A 17,640-nucleotide genomic window follows, 5' to 3' on the forward strand; every position below is an offset into this window, starting at 1 on the left:
TATAAAGAAATAGAAACAAATTAAATGGCTAATAATAGGAACTGGTTAAATACTTTATGATATATCCATATGGTTGAAAACTTAATATACACTGAAAGGAAACTATAAATTTTAAAAATCAAGACAATTTTACTCAATTTTACTCCTTGGAAGAACAACTGAATAAAATAAATTTCTGGTTAAGGAAGGACCTACTTGCCCACTTCCAAAAAAACTGGCCACAAAAACCCTGTGCACAGCAGCAGAGCACTGTCTGATAGAGCACCTGGCGAGAGGACGGCCCAGAAAGAGGGCTCTCTGCTCTGCCAAACACAGGGTCACCAGGAGTCGGAATCAACTTGATGGCACTAACAACAAAAACTTTGGAATTAATTTCCAAGAAAACTACAACTAATTTGCATAGGTTCATTCTCGAATCTAACCACTTATCTTCCATTCTACTTAAAGCAAACAAATAAAAACTTCGCCAACCAAAACAATCACAACTCAGGAAGAAAATGAATCTTTAATTTTTTTAATAGTAGCATATTAAAGGACAAAAACCAAACTGTAAAAAAAAATACAACAGTGAATACCTTGTTTCCCAGGGCCGGGCAGTGAAGGCATAGGGCTTAGACGTCAGGGCACCCACAGGGCAGATGTCAATGATATTCCCAGACAGCTCGGACATGAACATCTTTTCGATGTATGTGCCAACTTGCATGTCATTTCCTCTGCCTGTTGTTCCCAAATCATCTACTCCGGCAATCTCACTTGCAAACCTGCAAGATAAAAATGTGCGATCAAACTGTCGAATCCAGCAAAATTACCTGCTTTCCTATTCATGATCACAAAGAGAAAATGATTTTCAAAACAGTAAAGAGATAGGAATATATTTTCAATGGCAAGCACAGTCCCTGAACAAAAATCAATTCACTAACTGTTCGCATTTAATTGAGATATAACACACATACAGAACACTGCACAAATCAGAGATGTAAAGCTCAACAATTTAGAGTTAATGCTTGTAGATTTTGCTTTTTAAATCCACTGAAGTTGATATTAACTGAAAGTGACCAACTTATTTTATTGTTTATGCAAAAAATATTAAAAACATCTCTCACCAAAGTTGCCATCCTTTCCAGTGTTATTATTCCGCAAAATTTTGTGAACATTAAATATACAAATGATGTTTCAGAAGAGAGAGGCGAAAGAAAATCACCTGATGCAGCGAGTACACTGTATACATCTAGTCATGATAGTCTTTACCAATGGCCCGATGTTCTTGTCCTCCACAGCACGCTTGCCCTCTAAAAATCGGCTCCTATCACTTCCAAACATCATGGACTGGTCCTTAAGTAGATTACAAGAGAGTTCATCTAATGCTGCTAATGAAATTAAAATTTGAGACAATCAAAAAGATTTACGAAATTACACTATATACCTGCAGATCACATTCACCTCCTTGGTCACAAATAGGACAGTCCAGTGGGTGATTTGCTAATAGGAACTCCATCACACCCTCTCTGTATGGAAAATTGTAATAGATAAAATGACAAATTCCTGCACTCAAAAATGGTTTATGTATAGGCTATTTAAATAACCTTTGCAGATGTAGGCTCCCATATAGTTAGTATTAATTTTATATTTATTATCAGAAATGCTGATGTAACTATCACTTAAGTAATATTAAAAGCACAATCTAGGGGCTGGCCCCGTGGCCGAGTGGTTAAGTTCGCGCGCTCTGCTGTAGGCGGCCCAGTGTTTCGTTGGTTCGAATCCTGGGCGCGGACATGGCACTGCTCATCAGACCACGCTGAGGCAGCGTCCCACATGCCACAACTAGAAGGACCCACAACGAAGAATATACAACTATGTACGGGGGACTCTGGGGAGAAAAAAGGAAAAAATAAAATCTTAAAAAAAAAAAAAAAGCACAATCTAAAGAATGCTTATAGGAACCTAGAATAAAATACCATTAGAGAACCTAGAAAATTATAACTTTTAACAATACAGAATTACCAAAAGTCACTGAATGGTCTTCAGAAAACACTCACATTAATTCCAAACAAACACACACACACAAATGCAAACCAAACACAGTCAGTCCAGGACAGCAATATATCACTGCAGTCATCTCAGTTCAGTAAGCCCCAGACTCACTGTTCATCACAAGCTGGGCAAGTTACTAAACAAGGGTTTTCAAGGCTAATCCCACTCTAGGCTCAAAACTATAAACACCCGCCTTTGTCTTCTCTACTGCGTCCTCACTCCCAGTGCTCTAGAAGCCAAGCACATCAATTTCTTCAGAGTTTGATACCAAATTTCTCATCTATGGAAAAGTCTAAATATAAAAATTTACAATCTTCTGCTCTGAGAAAAGTTACTACGCCAAGTAACAATAAAGTACCTGGCTTTCTTAGATTTCTCTGAGTTTGTCAAGATATTCCAACCTTTCATTACTGGCATGGCACAAGCAGCTACAACCTGGAATTTCAATGGAAAAATCTGTAAGTCTTTGTATTTATTTGTAATTATAAGTTACCCAGTGTATAAAAACACCAAATTACACATTTGAAAGCAAACAAAGAACAGAGTATTTTTGAAGATTGAATTCTTTAGTTTTCCTATTCATAATATGATCATCTGGCATGTTACATTTCTCTTAGAAACAAATAAGACATCCTACTTCTTAATTTTATTTAAATAGTCAATGCAATTTTTTATAAGAGGCTCTGATACAGAACATCAAATAACTGTGCTTTGATTAGCAGGCACTGCTGAATCCAAATTGCATAAGACAAAATGAAATTAAGCTGAAAATGAACCTCTTCACTCAACTCTTTTCTCCAGTAAGTATGGCATAGCACAAACACTTCTAATGTGCTGCTTGGCAACTCCACATCCTAGCTGTGTATCATACAGCCACTTGGAAATATGGACAGCTGTTAAAAAGTCATCTTTAATGTTTAAATCTGTTCCAATTATATAGCACTTGCTTTTATAAAGCACTTTCATTGATGTGTTTCCAGTTCTGAAAGGAAGAGACTCAATTGCACAAAACAATGAATTTACAGATAGAAGTACACAGGGCTAGGTTCTCCAGCACCACAACATTGATTCTAAATAAACTTTGCTGCAAGATTCAATGTTTTCTACAAGATTTAACGTTTTCTACGTTCTACAGCATGGTGTGGAATTTTAGGTATCACGTACCTTAGGAGCTTTCTCAATTTCAACAAGGCACATCCTGCAGTTTCCGGCAACAGACAACCTTTCATGATAACAGAATCGAGGGATCTGCATGCCAACCCTCTCACAAGCCTAGAAAACAAAGCAAAAAATGTTTGCATTGGAATAACCTGATCTCATCCTTGTCTTGCCTAAAATGCAGGAAAAAAAAAAAAAAAAGAGGCCATCTCCTACCTACTTTATTAATCCTCTCCATAAAAATCTATATCTTCGTTCATTCTTACTTCACTCCGGAAGAGATTTCCCTTTCTCTGCTCTTGACTGTAACCCCTGTCTGCTCTGAAGCTGCCTCCTTAGAATCCTCAGCATGCCTACCCCTTACGTGGAAGAAACTGCAGGAAGCATCCTCCTACTGTGCTGAAGGCTGGAGTCCCCATTTCTACTCTGAACCACTGTCCACAAAGACTCCCCCTTCAAACTGTGTCCCAGTGGCTTCACACCCGGACTTCCTTTTTGCTGAGCTCTCCTCCTTTGGATTAGAGGCTCCATTGCACACCATCCTGCTGGCTATGATCTGGTTCTAGTTTGGGCTCCACATGCCCCACCCAGGACTCACCCTCCTACTGTGGCTGAAGCTCTTCCCAGTTCCCATTTGCCTAGTAAGGGAGACTAGTCCTGCTTTACCAATTATCAGTCCTCCTTCTCTGAGCCTATTCAAATTTCCTCCATTCTTCCATCCACAGCCCTCACTCTAAGGCAATTTCACCCATTTCCAATGTTTTAACTACTTAGCAAAAATGTATCGAGTCTTCCCATATGCTGGATGCAGGGGGTACAGCAGTGAGCCAGACATTGCTCCAGCCTTCATACTAGCCCACATTCCACATAATGATTGCATCCAAGCCTTCACCAGCAGCCCTGATAGTCCTCCACTTCTCTAAGCTTTAGACTTCAATAGGTATTTGCATGTGTATACTCCATAGACAGATAAAATTCAGCCTACTTCTGTCCCCTCCTATACATCCCCAAATTAGCTAACAAAGCCAGAAATCATAAAAATTTCTCTGTGCTTCATCATTCTTAAAAATCTGTCTATCCAAATCTCGCTCTCCCTTGAATCTACCCTCTTGTTTTCATTCCCATCACTACCATCTATTTTTGGTCTTTTCATTTCCTGTTCCCTTAAGGCAAGATATTCTTTTCTTGTCTCTCCAGTCTTGTTATTCTCCAAATCATCATCCTCTACAGTCACTGTCATACTGCCTAATAGTCACAAAAACTCTCGATGGGTCAAACTACAAGCTCTTTAGTATGGCATATATCTTCTTTCATGACTGGACCTTCCCTACCAAAATAAACTCGATTTCCTGTTATCTTATCTTCTATATATATCTTATGCTCCATCAATACCAAACTATTGGAAGCTTCCTTGTCAATATATAAACACCTATCCGTCCTTTAAAATCTCCTCAGGGAACACCTGAGACAGCCCTAACATCTTTTTCTACCGTCTCTTAAACCTACTTAAATACGCTGTACTTTGAACATACTTCTGTTGTACATTTATTGCTTACGTGTCTGTGCCTGGCAGATAGTCTAGAAATGACTGCTAAGATGAATAAAGAGGACTTATCTCTGATTAACTTGCAGAGATGAAACAAAATATCACTTCTCCATGACCAACTCGTTAGTTCTGGAAGAATTTGGAGAAATTAAATGCTAAGGGCACGAATTCTAGAATGTCCTACTCTCCATTTACCTGCTTTGTAAGACGCATTCCTAGAAATATTACTAAAAATAGGCTACATCAAAGTGAAAAGTATCAAGCAGGATCACAACAAACAAAGGTTACCTTTTTACTAAAACTTACCTATTATTACGCAATAATTTATTTCAGGTAACTTCAAATTTCTTAAGGGGTATTTGTTTGGAAGGCAGAAGTGAAACAAAAGAACTGCCATCATCCACTAAGAAAGTCAGAAACAGATAAATGATAGCTTACTTTGAAATGCCAAGATTTCAAATCAAACTTATTTTCATGTAATTGTACCATCCACAGGTCTGTTATGAGCATTTACCAAGGAATCTTAAAAATTTTAGAAATAAAAAAAAAGTATAAAGGAAATAAATTAGAACTAAAAAGAAATCAGTAGACAAAAATAAAGAATTAGAACGTATGCCTACTTGGAGCACGGTAGTTCCCGGTTCCACCATGACAGACTGGCCATCAACAAATACTTCAATCAGGTTGCTTGCTGCTGTGGCAGTTGTTCGAACTGACCATCAAAAATATTGAGGTGAAAAATAAATGAACAAAGTTGAATTTATTATAGCCGAGAACAATGGATTAACTCTAACCTACAAGCCTAAAATCTCCCCTCATTTTATACTATTCCCTTCTATTTCTCTAGATGCGAACTTTTAAAATACTCAATTAAAAAGAAGCTTTTCCAATCCTAAACACGAAACAGAATATAGTCGTCTATTTTTAATGGTAATTTAAGTTGAGACGTTTAACATCACTGAAAATATGTTCATGGGAGGACCACTTTTCAGGAGAAGGACCGCCATTTCCATTCTGGCGCTGATGGACAGCTCCTACTCCCTTCATTCCACGATAATTTCTATAAACTATTCAAGGTAAAGTTATATTTTGACAATTATTCTACTCGATTTGGGTCATTTGTTTCTATTTTTATTTAAAACATACTACATGTTTGGGGCCTTTAAAGAAACATTCCACCGACTTATAAATTTACAAAGAATGAAAGTCGACTACCCACAAATGCAAATTAAAAACAAAAATACTCACCACATCCTTTAGGAGACTTAGAAAGGCCTAAGGCCCTTCTTACAGGGATCCTTAACATATTGCTAAGAACAGAACAAAAATGAGTTACGTTATAAGAGGGAAAAAAACCCTAATTACAAACTTTTTGGTAATATTTTACGGTTCTAACACACTGTACATTGTTTCATTCAACATTCACAAGTCCTGATATTTTCCCTGAAATTCCACAGAGGAGAATACTCAAGTCTCAGAGAGACTAATTGACTTGTACAATGTCAAGGAGCTAAGACGCAGCAGCTAATGTATAAATTTGGGCCTTCTAATTCTATGTTGAGGACAATTTTGTTGTTTTTAACTATCAACAAACGATCAAACATAAAACACTACTATATAATAACATAAATTTAAAGAGTAACAGTGAGCTTATCATTCATAGCTATGTAAAATAGAGCCTACCTCTCTGCCTTCGTCTCCTACCACCACGCATCCTAACATTCTCTGTGTCTGGAGTGCCATTTTCTGTGCTGAGTACATTTATCTTACAGATGTCTGTTCTACCCTCACCGCCTTAGGAACTTCCTGACTCTATCCTCAGTGCCTATCCCCAAGGCTGGCACGCAGTAAGCTCTAGGAGCAGTTCTCAACCAGGGACAATTTTGCTTCCCAGGGAACATCTGGCAATGTCTGGACGCACTGTTTGTTGTCACTACTGGGGGGAAGCTACTGGCATCTAGCAGGCAGAGGCTTGGGTGCTGCTAAACACCCTACAATGCACAGGACAGTCCTCCATAATGAAGAATTATCCAAAGTGGCAACACTGCTGAAGTTGAGAAACCCTGCTCTAAAAGGTTTGCTGAATTAGGAAACAAATGGGAGTGGATTATATAAATAACAACAATTAAAGGTATACCTAAGCAAATAGAAAAAAGTGTTATCTGAACTTTTAGAGTTTTTTGTCCATTCACTTGATCATATGGGGGAAACACTGAACTTTGTCTACTAACTTGATCATACCGGCTAAGCATCTAAATTATAATTTTTCATTTGAAACTTCTAAAAATGAAAACTATGTGATCAGAATGTATCAACATAAGAATTTTAAAGGTAAAGACAATGGTGCCAGTCTTCCTCTATTTTGTAGGTGGGTCACTGCACTAGCATGGCTTGATGAGTGGTGTGCAGGTTCACGCCTGGGATCCAAACATGCGAACCCAGGCCACTGAAGTGGAAAATGCTGAACTTAACCATTATGCCACTGGGCCAGCTCCATATACGTAAGCTTGAAGCATTAAGTTCCAGATACCTATTATGGATGATGTATAATAGGAAATTTCATTAAGTCAGACTTAACTCACAAAATTCATTAATTCAGAATTTGTGGTATTGAATTTGCAGACTTCAGGTCTGTCACCTACTAGTGAGTGATTTTCGGTAAATCCGAGTTCCTGCTTCTTTATCCATAGAGCAAGAAGAGAACTATATTTCCTAGAGTATGTGTTGTTAGTAGGAGTTCAATAAATATCAGTTAAGGCCGGATTTAGGCAGTAGCCACTCAAGATCAGGTTTTTTTCCCCCTAAAGATTGGCACCTGAGCTAACAACTGTTGCCAATCTTTTTTCTTTTCTTCTCCCCAAATTCCCCTGGTACACAGTCGTGTATTCTAGTTGCGAGTGCCTCTGGTTGTGCTGTGTGGGACGCTGCTTCAGCATCGCCCTTGAGCAGTGCCATGTCTGCGCCTAGGATTTTAACAGGCGAAACGCCAGCTGCTGAAGCGGAGGGCGAGAACTTAAGCACTTGGCCACAGCGGGCAGCCCCTCAAGATCAGTTTTAAAATGTTCTTTTGTGCTCCTTCTCTTTACTATCAGCACACAAAGTGTACCTATCTTTATTATTCCACCTACCAAACTGTAGGTTAGTAATCAATGTGAGTATGTCCTAAACTTTAAGCTCCTTGACAAGGAACGGTGCACTCTGGTAACTTCCCTTTTCTGAAGACCTAGCACCATGTCCTTGGGAAAATAACCAGCAAACAGTCTTATCACCAAGTTCCAGAATGAGAAGCATCTCTCCTATTAAAATCTATTGATAGAGAGGTAAAGGTAAACCTGAATTCGCAGAATGCGAGTAACGACAAACTCAAAATCAAGAATCAGTATTTCATTCAACAATGTAAAAGCTATACTACTATTATTTTCTTTGTCTCCGAGAAAATATGAAAGTAGTGGCCGCTTTAGCTAGGAAATCAACCAGAACTCGACTGCCTGTTGAAAATCCAGCATGAAATGGAATACTGTACAGCCCACACATGAAACAGAGACCTGCAAAACTCTGGTATGCGCCTCACATACACATAGCCGCCAGGGAAGAAGGCAACAGCCCCCTGGGATGGGACAACGTTGATGAGCAGTCACTCCTAAAGCCAGACTGGACGCTTTTCGGTAGAGACACTACTCGGCGTTCCCCACCACGTATCTGCACGGCCTCTTCTCGCCCTCTTCCGAGCCACCATCTCTCGCCCTGCAAGTCTCCAGGCCTCCCCACTGTTCCCACGGCCTCTCCCCTCTTCCCAGGGCCCGTGGCCTCATCTGAAACGCTCTTCCCTCGCATCCTGCCGACCGCTCCTCATCCTTCAAATTCTGGCTTAAACGCCATTCCTCGGGGAGCTGTCCCTCGATCAGCCTATCCAAGGCTTCCCGACTCCCACCCAGTGCCGTCACCCGCTCAGTTCTTCACGGACTCATTCCGGGCCTCCGGTAGACGCGGAACGACTGTTCGCTAAGTGAGCTCCATCTGCACTCTCTGGCCCCAACTTCCACCTCCCCGGAATTGAAGGTGCAGGCGCTCCGGCAGCCTCCCAACGCCGCCTAACGCGGGGCGCACAACGCGAGGAAGACAAGAACGCTCCGCAAGAAGACACCCCGGCGTTCGCCCCGGGCTGCCGCCGGCGGGACGCTCTCTGACGCGAGGCGGCTGTCGCCTGGCCCTGCAGCGCGAGCGGCAGCACCGGGGCGTCCCCCGCGCGACCTTGGGCCGGCTGCGCGCGTCCTCCCGACCTCCGCACGGCGAGGGCGCACGACCGGGGCCACAGCACGCGACCGGAGGCGGCCGGCCACGCCGGGCGGCGTGGGCGGGGGCCTAGGCGCCGACACGAGCGCCTCCGCGGAGGGTGCCCGCCCTGCCCGCAGAGCGGCGGTCGTCGGGTCCCCGCCTCCCGTGCCCGCGCCGTCGGGCCGGCGCCCGGGTCCCGAGGAGGCGGGGAGAGCCGCCCAGTCAAGGACACGAGCAGAAGAGGGCGCCGAGCCGAGCAAACAGCTCGTCCCGAAACACAGCCCCGCGGCCGAGGCAGCTCGGCCCCGGCACCCAACACGACCTCACCTCGCCCCTGCAGCCGCCGCTGCCGCCGCCGCCCCGCTGAGCCGTCAGCGCCCCACCGATCCTCCGCGGCCGCCCGCCTACTCAATATGGCAGCCTCGGCGCCCTCCCTCACCGCGCCTGAGAACGGGAAGCCAAGAGGGCCGCAAATCCCCGCTTCGACAACGTCCCGCGGACACTGAGTTCGGCAATTTCCGTCAGCTGGACAGGGGGCGGGGCAGAGGGCGCAGCGGCCGGGAGGAGGAGCTGGCAGGGCAGGACCCGCAGTTCCGCCGGAAGTGCCGGGAGGGTGGGGCTGAGTGTCTTCGGTCATCTCCGGCGCCTCGAGGGGCGGTTCCCGTAATCTTCGGAGCCGTGGCGGCACAAATTTAAGAAGTACCCTTTTTATCCATTAATTTCCAAACACAAAGAAAGGCCCGCGCGTAGTTTGGGGGCCGCCTAACCCAGAGCCCCCCATGTCTACATTGGGGACGAAGACTATCAACGCACTCTGACCTTTAACCTCGGCCAGTGCGCGGAAGGAGGCGCCCGCGGCTATATAAGGCGCTTTCCGGCCTTTTGCGGCCCTTTTTCCGCCGCCGCGCTCCTCGCTGCGCCGCGCCTCGCAGCGCCATGGGGTTCGGGGATCTGAGGAGCGCTGCCGGCCTCCAGGTGCTCAACGATTACCTGGCGGACCGGAGCTACATCGAGGGGTGAGGGCCGGGCGCGGGGCGCGGGCCGGGGACGCGGCTTCCCGCGCTGGCTCCCCCGGGCGCCGGGCCTCCGCGTGGGCAGTGCCTGCGGCCTAGGTCCCCGGGAGGGCGGGCGGGCGAGGGGCCGGTAACGGCCGGCGGGCCCGGGGGACGGGCCGGGCGCTGAAGCCTGCGTGACTGTCGCCGCAGGTTCGTGCCGTCGCAGGCGGACGTGGCCGTGTTCGAGGCGGTCTCCGGGCCGCCCCCCGCCGACCTGTGCCACGCGCTGCGCTGGTACAACCACATCAAGTCGTACGAGAAGGAGAAGGCCAGGTGAGCGGCGGGGGCGGGGCGCGAGCTCGGCGCGGGCAGAGCGTGGCGGACTGTCTGCTGGCCGGGGCGCTGCGGCGCGGAAACGTGCTCGGAAAGTGGCCGGTGGGCCCTCCCAGGGGCGGGGCGCTGATGGTGCCGCTGGAACGCTCTGCAGGGTCTTGCTGCAGACGTGAGTTTCTCCGTAACATAGCAGCACTTGTAGAAGGGGGCATGGTTTCTCCGTCTCTGCAAAACGTTTGGCAGAACCGTGGTAGTTGGCGGTCAGATCCTCAGCGACCCTTTCTGTGCCTGGTTCCCTGGTCACAAGGCTGGCCTTTTCCGCGACTAACGGGACTCGGCTCACCTTATTTCCTGGGGAAGTTATCACTGAGCGTCTGTGGCTTGAGAAGGCCGGGAGGCTGCAGCCCTCCGTCTTCTCGCGGAGCAGGTGGAACCTGGACAGCAGCAGCTCAGCGGGCCCGCCCCGCCGCTGATCCTGACCTGAGGGCCCGCCGCTGCGGGGAGGGGGCTGCTCCTTCAGCCCTTGGCCCTTCCTCTGAAGCTGCCAGTGCGGCTGCAGGTGTGGGGAAGGGGGCTCCGGTTCACTCGGGAAGGGACTGAGCGTACCTAAGCTCTCCCACGAGTCCCCGCTCTGAAAGAACAATCGTGGCGTCCTCCTTGCTCCTAATGTTTGCTGGGGGAGGAGTTAAAGCACGTGAAACTGCCCCCCTGCGAGTTTTGAAGGGTAGGTAGGCTCTTAGTCCAAAAGGGGTCTGTGGATAAGTGGTTTAGTAGTCGTTGAATTTACGTTTTTTTCAAGTCTGCCAGGAGTGAAGAAAGCTTTGGGCAAGTATGGTCCTGCGGATGTGGAAGACACCACAGGAAGTGGAGCTACCGATAGTAAAGACGACGATGACATAGATCTCTTTGGGTCTGATGATGAGGAGGTAGGCAAAATCGATGGGCTGTGTGTGGATCATTGTGCTTAAGCTCAGGCTCTGTGGCCACATTGCTTGGGTTTGAATCCTGGCCTCACTTTATTACTTGCCTTTTAAGAATTGTCACCTGTTACATGATGAATAAAATCAAATCACCATCTTTCGGCTGAGCTCCTGATGGATTTGCTTTTTTCTGATACAGTTGGTCTTGGTTGTAGACCCCACCAGCTTTAAGCTGAGGAACAGCCAGCTTTGTGAAATGTATCAATTTTTTCTTTGCAGGAAAGTGAAGAAGCGAAGAGGCTAAGAGAAGAACGCCTTGCACAGTATGAGTCAAAGAAAGCCAAGAGTAGGTCCTTTGATAATTTGAGTTCATCCTTTCACAATAATCTGAGTGATCTTTGTCAAAGGTTGATCCCCGGAGGAATGTCCTCCATGTTGGTGGAGCAGGTCCGTGTTTGAAGCCCCCTGTAGGGGTGGCTCCCACTGTCCCCACAGCTCCTGGGCCGCAGCTGTTCTCACGGCAGCAGCTGTGGCATTCCTCTGTGGGAGAGAAACTGTTACACGATTGAAACCGCTTTCTTAGCAAAACAGAAAGCGGGCATGTGTGTGACAAACACAGGATGTGTGAGTTTGGTGTGGCTGAGGAGATGATGCGTTTGAAACATTTTGTTAAGTTTCTTGGACTAGGGTAAAAAATATAATTCAGCATTTGAATAATGTTTCTTGTACTTTTTTGTTAGAACCTGCACTTGTTGCCAAGTCTTCCATCTTACTAGATGTGAAACCTTGGGATGACGAGACAGACATGGCGAAGCTGGAGGAGTGCGTCAGAAGCATTCAAGCAGACGGCTTGGTCTGGGGCTCCTGTGAGTTTACTCTTTGCTTTTTTGAAACTGACGTCTGGAATTCACATATAGTTTCAACCTTGACTAATCAGGACGGTTCTAACTAAGATTTTTTTAATGCTCTTTTCAGCTAAACTAGTTCCAGTGGGGTATGGAATTAAAAAACTTCAAATACAGTGTGTAGTTGAAGACGATAAAGTTGGAACTGATATGCTGGAGGAGCGGATCACTGCTTTTGAGGACTATGTGCAGTCCATGGATGTGGCCGCTTTCAACAAGATCTAAAACCCGTCGTGGATCGTTGCTCTTAAATAAAAGCTTGAAAGACAATTCTTTGTACATAGGAGGGTGTTATTTATATTCTTTCTGTTTTGCGGCAGGAAATTCAGTGGATGGGTAATTCATAAAGCATTCTCGTTAGACATTTAGCCCAAAAAGGAGAAAACTATTACCAATACCTTAAATATACATAGGTATCGATTGGATTGTATAAACAAATTGATAGCAGTGGACTCACTTTTAGTATAATTTCTGTACCCATTAGTGATGTCCTCGGTAAGCATGATGGTACTGCTTTTACCACAGTATTTCAAATTTCCATCTTTGCCTCGTTTTTAAAAGAAATCAGGGAGATTAACTTCACTTGTGGACTTTTTAAAGATTGGCTCCTGAGCTAACAATGTTGCCAGGCTCAAGCTTTTCTTTTTTTTTTTGCTTTTTCTCCCCAACTCCCCCCAGTACATAGTTGTATATTTTAGTTGTGCTATGTGGGACACCGGCTTAAAACAGCCTAATGAGCGGTGCCATGTCTGTGCCCAGGATCTGAACCAGTGAAACCCCAGGCCGCCAAAGTGGAGCACACAAACTTAACCACTCGGCCACCTGGCTGGCCCTGGGCATTGTATTGAGTTTTGATTTTAGGTGATTGGGCCTGTGGGTTTATAATGGTTCTGACCTTGGCCTTTGCAAGGGGTTTCAAAGTTATTTGCTATCTCATCTGGTTCTCCTCAATGGGAATGTTGGGAATAAAAGAATCGTGAGAAATGAGTCAATACAGTTAAAGTGCTTAGGACAATACCAGGCACGTAGTGAATATTGTCACTTATTTGCCAGATAGCTAATAAAACATTTGTAGATAAAGGGATTAAATGCCAGGATTAAGACCATTCAGTGACTTAAATGGCTAGTGAAGTAATTTGTTGTAACCTAGCATTTTCAAGTTGGGGGTTACTTGTGACTAAAAAATCGCACAGCTATAAATCCCACCTGAAAATAACGTGTTATGAGATGGGCTGTGCAGCATTAGTAAAGGACCCTAACCTCGAGGGAACCCGGATTCCCAGAATTTGTCATGAGTTTGTCAAGGCTGATGCAAATTAAAATAATGCCTCATACTGTTCAGGGGAAATTTGTTCTAAGTGTCGGGAGTGTCTTGGGAGGGAGGCTGTGGGCTGTGGGGCGTAGCCTGGCTTGGGTGTGGAGGTGGGACGGTAGTTACGTCTGGAAATGGGTTGAGCCTACACAGGACCTCAGTGCTCAGGTGGTGCTGCAGCTAAGTGTGCCCAGGTGAGGGCAGTGTGTTCAAGTGAGGGTCAGACTGCGAACAGCTGCATCTTAACAGTCACTTGGGGATATATGGCACACTTGATTATTTTTTTTTACTGTGGCAGGTTTTACAAAAGAGTTTGGGAATCGCTGACCTCCGAAGGTCTCATTTTGTAGTCTTTGTAATCTCTTTGTAGGCCAAAGAGATTAAATGGTTTGTTTAAGGTCCAAATTCTCCTAGCAAAGCCAGGCGATGCTGAGTTTTTTGGTTCTCAGTTTGATTTTGTTTCTGTATGACTACCTTGAATGTGGGAAATGGGTAAATTCTGAGGGGAATTTATTTAATCAGACGTGTGTACTGATGAATAAAAGCATCTTCACTAAACGATATTAGTCCAACAGGTCCAGTCTAAAATCAGGGGAACTGTTCAGGTTGTCAGTATCATGAGAGCCGGCAGAGGGCAGTGCTGGCTTTCTGGAGAACAGCGTGGGTGTTCTGGAAGTGCTGCTGTGGACAGGGATGCAGTAACTATGAGTAGTAAGTAGCCTCGAATAACTCACCATGGTTGACCTGGTAAAGGGAGTGAGTACCAAATGGCTTGACCAAAATGTTAAGTATTGATGAAAACTATTAGCAACAAAAAACTGAAAAATTTGGTTAAAGGTAAAAGGAGTTTTAAAAATTTAGAACAGCTGATTCAGACTACAGCTGTCTTATAAGTCTTAAAATATATGAAGCATGTGACTTTAAAGTCTTGATTCCATGGCCTTGAATAAAAAATAAATTTAATGGTATCTTAATTTTAAAAAGTAGATAATATAATAACATAGTTCAAAATTCAAGAGGTTGTTCAGTGAAGTCTCCCTTGTCCCGCAGGCTTCCCGCCACTCCCGTAAAAGCGACCAATTTCGCAGGTTCTCAGGTCCTCGCAGTCCTAGTGTAAGCACATGCACAGGCTGGCCAGCACACAACACGGACTGCCCCGTGCGCTCTGTCCACGGAGACACTCTCTGTTCTGGAGTGAGCTCTATCTTGGACATTCCTTATCAGTACTTAGGAGGCTCCCTCATGTTTTAACAGTTGCTTAACCCATTGTCTCCTTTGTCTTAACCCATTGTCTTGTTTAAGCAAAGCCTATTTGTTGGATCTTTAGGTTGCTTCCAATTTTGGGCTGTAATGAGCAGTGCTCACATTGGCTGTGAGCCAGTGTACTGAATGAACCATTCTTGAACCAGTGGGCCCAGAAATGGGTATATGTAAAGAGATGTTTTTGTTTCTGGCTGTGAAGTGGAAGACAAAAAATAAAAGAGCCTGTCTTTTTTTGCATGCTCCATGGCAAGTGATGACAGTGACTCTGAAACCTTGTTTGTTTTTCATATTCAGCACCCCTAGCACAGGGCTGGGCATACTGTGGGAATTCACAACTGGTCCATTCAGTATCACTGTTAGATGCTGTAAAAACACAAAGGGGAGTTAAGAAAATGACTCTAGAGAAGTGGTTCAAACACATAAAATTGTTAAGGATAAAAGTCATTGTAATTGAGCAAGTAATCCAAAAGTGCAGAGGGTGATTGAAGCTTAGACTTGAATAAAAGTTTTTTAGAGGGATTGAGCCGGATGGACCTGAATCAGCAATTCATTAAAAAAAGAGAGAATGTTGCAGGAGGGTGGGAAAGGCGGAGTACTAAGGGCAGGGGTGAGAACAGAGCTGGGGGCCGCCCTTAGACCTGTCTGGCAGGGTTTGCAGTTCAGTCTGGGGTTAGTTAGGGTGGCGCCAGTTGTAGAGGCGTGTAAATTACAGGGTGGCGCGTTCTGAGAGGGTGATGGGGAGCCCTGACGGTTTCCAAGACAGGCTGACAAGACAAAGGCAGGCCTCTCAGGGAGATGGTGTGGAGGGAAGCAGGGAGATGAAAGGACTGCTCCATAACATAAATGGAAATGGCTAAGTTGTGGCATATAGACTCAATGAAGTATTTTATCAGTTTAATATAATTTAAAAAGTAATGGAGACTATAGCAAATTGAAAAACTCTTGATTTTTCATTGACTATTACTATGAAAAGATATGCTTATAGGCAGACACAAATACAAAGAGTTGCATTAGTGTTTAAAGATACATTTATGTATATTTTTCCAAACAAATGCAATTTGGCACTGGAAATTACTGTCCTTAAAATAAAAAAGTAAAACAATATATGCCTCATACCCGTTGTCTGATTTGCCCCCACTATAAGTCTGTGAGATGAACAAAGCAGACACTGTCCTCGCCATGTGCAGATGAGGAAACGACTCTGCAAGACGACTTGCCCGGGTGTTTACCTAGTGAGTGAGAGGAGGAACTCGGACCCAGCTCTTCATAGGCTGGAGAATGTGCTGGCAATGAAATGGGAAAGTTTTTCATCCCTGCCTTTAGAAAATTAAATCCTGTTCCTTCAATGTGACCCTTGCTTCATGCCCTCAATAAGTGAGAGAAGGTAATGTCACGTAAGGGGTAGACTTACAATGGACATTGAGGCTGATCGACAGGCATTCTCCCGTTAGCTGCTCTGCATGGATGATAAGAGTTGCATTCGGGAAACGTCCCCAATAAGAATCTGTTATTTGGAATGTCATTGGCTTGAATGGCATTCAGTAAAGTAAAAGTCAGAGGGAAATGTCCCTAGACTTCTGACTGCACCCTAAAAAGCGGCACTGCCATGTGGGAGAATACTGAAGAACTGGAGTACTATTCAGTCTGGCACTAACTTGTGAGTCTTCTGTCCTCGCTTTGTCCCCATGGCACAAATGAGACTGGACTCTTGTGAACACAGCCAGTGTTTTCCAACCTCTGAACATTTGCTCTCGCTGTGCCACCTACCTGAAACAGCCTCTTCCCAGAGGCACTTGGTAAAATTGTAGCCATTCTTCAAGATGCAGTTCACATGCCTCTTTCAAGAAGACTTTGATTCTGCTCCTTCTTGCCCCTTGCAGCCTACCAGCCTGTAACTCTTTACAGCACTTATAAACTTGTTTTTAGTGTCGTTCCCTTGTTCTTCCTATGAGATGCCACGTTCATTCAAGAGGAGGGAGGGATCTCCCATTTACTGAGTGGTCCTGGGTCAGAAGGTGCTGGCAGTTTCACTGAGTAATGCTGGGTGGCATCTATCAGGTATTTGTAGGGCTAAGCGCCGCTGTATAAGTGCTTTACCTGCACCGGCTCATTTAGTTTTCACGGTGACCCTATGTGGCAGGTGCTACTATTGCTATAGGCATTTTGCAGACAGGGAAGACAGGTATAGAAATGTGAATTAATTTACCAAAGCCACAGCCCTGAGAGCTAGTGGGGCCATGATTGAAATCCAGGTACCCTGCCTCGGGAGCCCTGGGGCTTGCCCTTTGTTTGGAAGAGCTGCCTCCTATTGAGGAGGAGACACATCTGTCTCCCTGAGGCTGGCCCGGGCACTGGGAACCTGGGGATCCTCACTCCCCTCCCTCGCTTCCTCCCCGTGTCCCTCCTGCCCGTCCCCTCTCCATCCCCTCTGTCCTTTCAGTCATCATCCTGCTCTCGGTCCTTACACCGCTGGAGATTCCAGCTGCTGGGCGAGGCTTGATGTTGCCAAGCCCTTCCTTGAAGCTGAGAAACATTTACTCCGCTCTCTGCTGGGAGGTTGCCCGCACCAGCTGCTACTTTCGCCTGGTGGGCTCCTGTTACATGCCCACTATCAGCTGTGTTAAAAGGCACTGAAACTGGAATTCTTAGTCTGGGGTCTAAAGACTCCCTGAAGTATTGTTTAAAAGCATTTTTCTGGGGTAAGGACCCATTACTTTCATTGGATCCTCAAATGAATTCAGAGTTCCTCTAAGACCTTTCTAGACCTTAAGGCATTTTTCTTTTTTGGAAGCCCCAGTTCTCATATCAAACATGGAAACATATTGAAATCCCATATTATATAAGTATATGAGTTTTTATATAATTACAAAATACTTCATTTGAGTAACTGATATAAAGGCAT

At 45.1% G+C, this 17,640-nt stretch overlaps 2 protein-coding genes and 2 non-coding genes across 9 annotated transcripts in view; 3 read left to right on the forward strand and 1 right to left on the reverse strand.

Moving 5' to 3' along the window:
• NDUFS1 (NADH:ubiquinone oxidoreductase core subunit S1) overlaps positions 1–9,528 on the reverse strand; it is a 28,244-nt gene extending 18,716 nt beyond the window's left edge. The window contains exons 1-8 of one of the 6 annotated variants that reach the window (XM_044768339.2): positions 9,450–9,528; positions 5,984–6,045; positions 5,356–5,447; positions 3,196–3,303; positions 2,390–2,466; positions 1,424–1,505; positions 1,202–1,332; positions 576–761 (exon numbers count right to left, since the gene is read on the reverse strand). In XM_044768339.2, the coding sequence (XP_044624274.1) occupies positions 576–761; positions 1,202–1,332; positions 1,424–1,505; positions 2,390–2,466; positions 3,196–3,303; positions 5,356–5,447; positions 5,984–6,041 (734 nt within the window). In that variant the 5' untranslated portion in view covers positions 6,042–6,045; positions 9,450–9,528. Of the gene's footprint in view, positions 1–575; positions 762–1,201; positions 1,333–1,423; positions 1,506–2,389; positions 2,467–3,195; positions 3,304–5,355; positions 5,448–5,983; positions 6,046–8,280; positions 9,190–9,337 lie in introns of those variants that run through there. The other 5 variants (XM_044768338.2, XM_070508453.1, XM_014836397.3 and 2 more) reach the window with 5 other exon arrangements.
• Positions 9,529–9,623: 95 nt separating this feature from the next.
• On the forward strand, positions 9,624–12,433 carry EEF1B2 (eukaryotic translation elongation factor 1 beta 2). The gene is made up of 6 exons (XM_044768341.2): positions 9,624–10,026; positions 10,216–10,338; positions 11,138–11,264; positions 11,538–11,604; positions 11,999–12,124; positions 12,234–12,433. Exons 1-6 carry the CDS (start codon positions 9,947–9,949, stop codon positions 12,386–12,388), a joined length of 678 nt encoding a protein of 225 aa, XP_044624276.1. The 5' UTR covers positions 9,624–9,946; the 3' UTR covers positions 12,389–12,433.
• Positions 11,382–11,460, forward strand: LOC123285400 (small nucleolar RNA SNORD51). The gene has a single exon (XR_006527147.1). It is a non-coding gene; the product is annotated as a small nucleolar RNA SNORD51 (small nucleolar RNA).
• LOC123285402 (small nucleolar RNA SNORA41) lies at positions 11,746–11,877 on the forward strand. The gene has a single exon (XR_006527149.1). It is a non-coding gene; the product is annotated as a small nucleolar RNA SNORA41 (small nucleolar RNA).
• Positions 12,434–17,640: the final 5,207 nt, after the last annotated feature.

The sequence above is a fragment of the Equus asinus genome, chromosome 4, assembly GCF_041296235.1.
Source record: "Equus asinus isolate D_3611 breed Donkey chromosome 4, EquAss-T2T_v2, whole genome shotgun sequence".
Lineage (NCBI taxonomy): Eukaryota > Metazoa > Chordata > Mammalia > Perissodactyla > Equidae > Equus > Equus asinus.

What these genes read in the sequence shown, in the direction of transcription:
- EEF1B2 (XM_044768341.2), top strand. Translation starts at nt 9,947, where the DNA reads ATGGGGTTCGGGGATCTGAGGAGCGCTGCCGGCCTCCAGGTGCTCAAC. An exon ending in TTGGGTCTGATGATGAGGAG is followed by an intron (nt 11,265 to 11,537) that starts GTAGGCAAAATC and finishes TTTTCTTTGCAG; the next exon opens with GAAAGTGAAGAAGCGAAGAG. An exon ending in TGAGTCAAAGAAAGCCAAGA is followed by an intron (nt 11,605 to 11,998) that starts GTAGGTCCTTTG and finishes CTTTTTTGTTAG; the next exon opens with AACCTGCACTTGTTGCCAAG.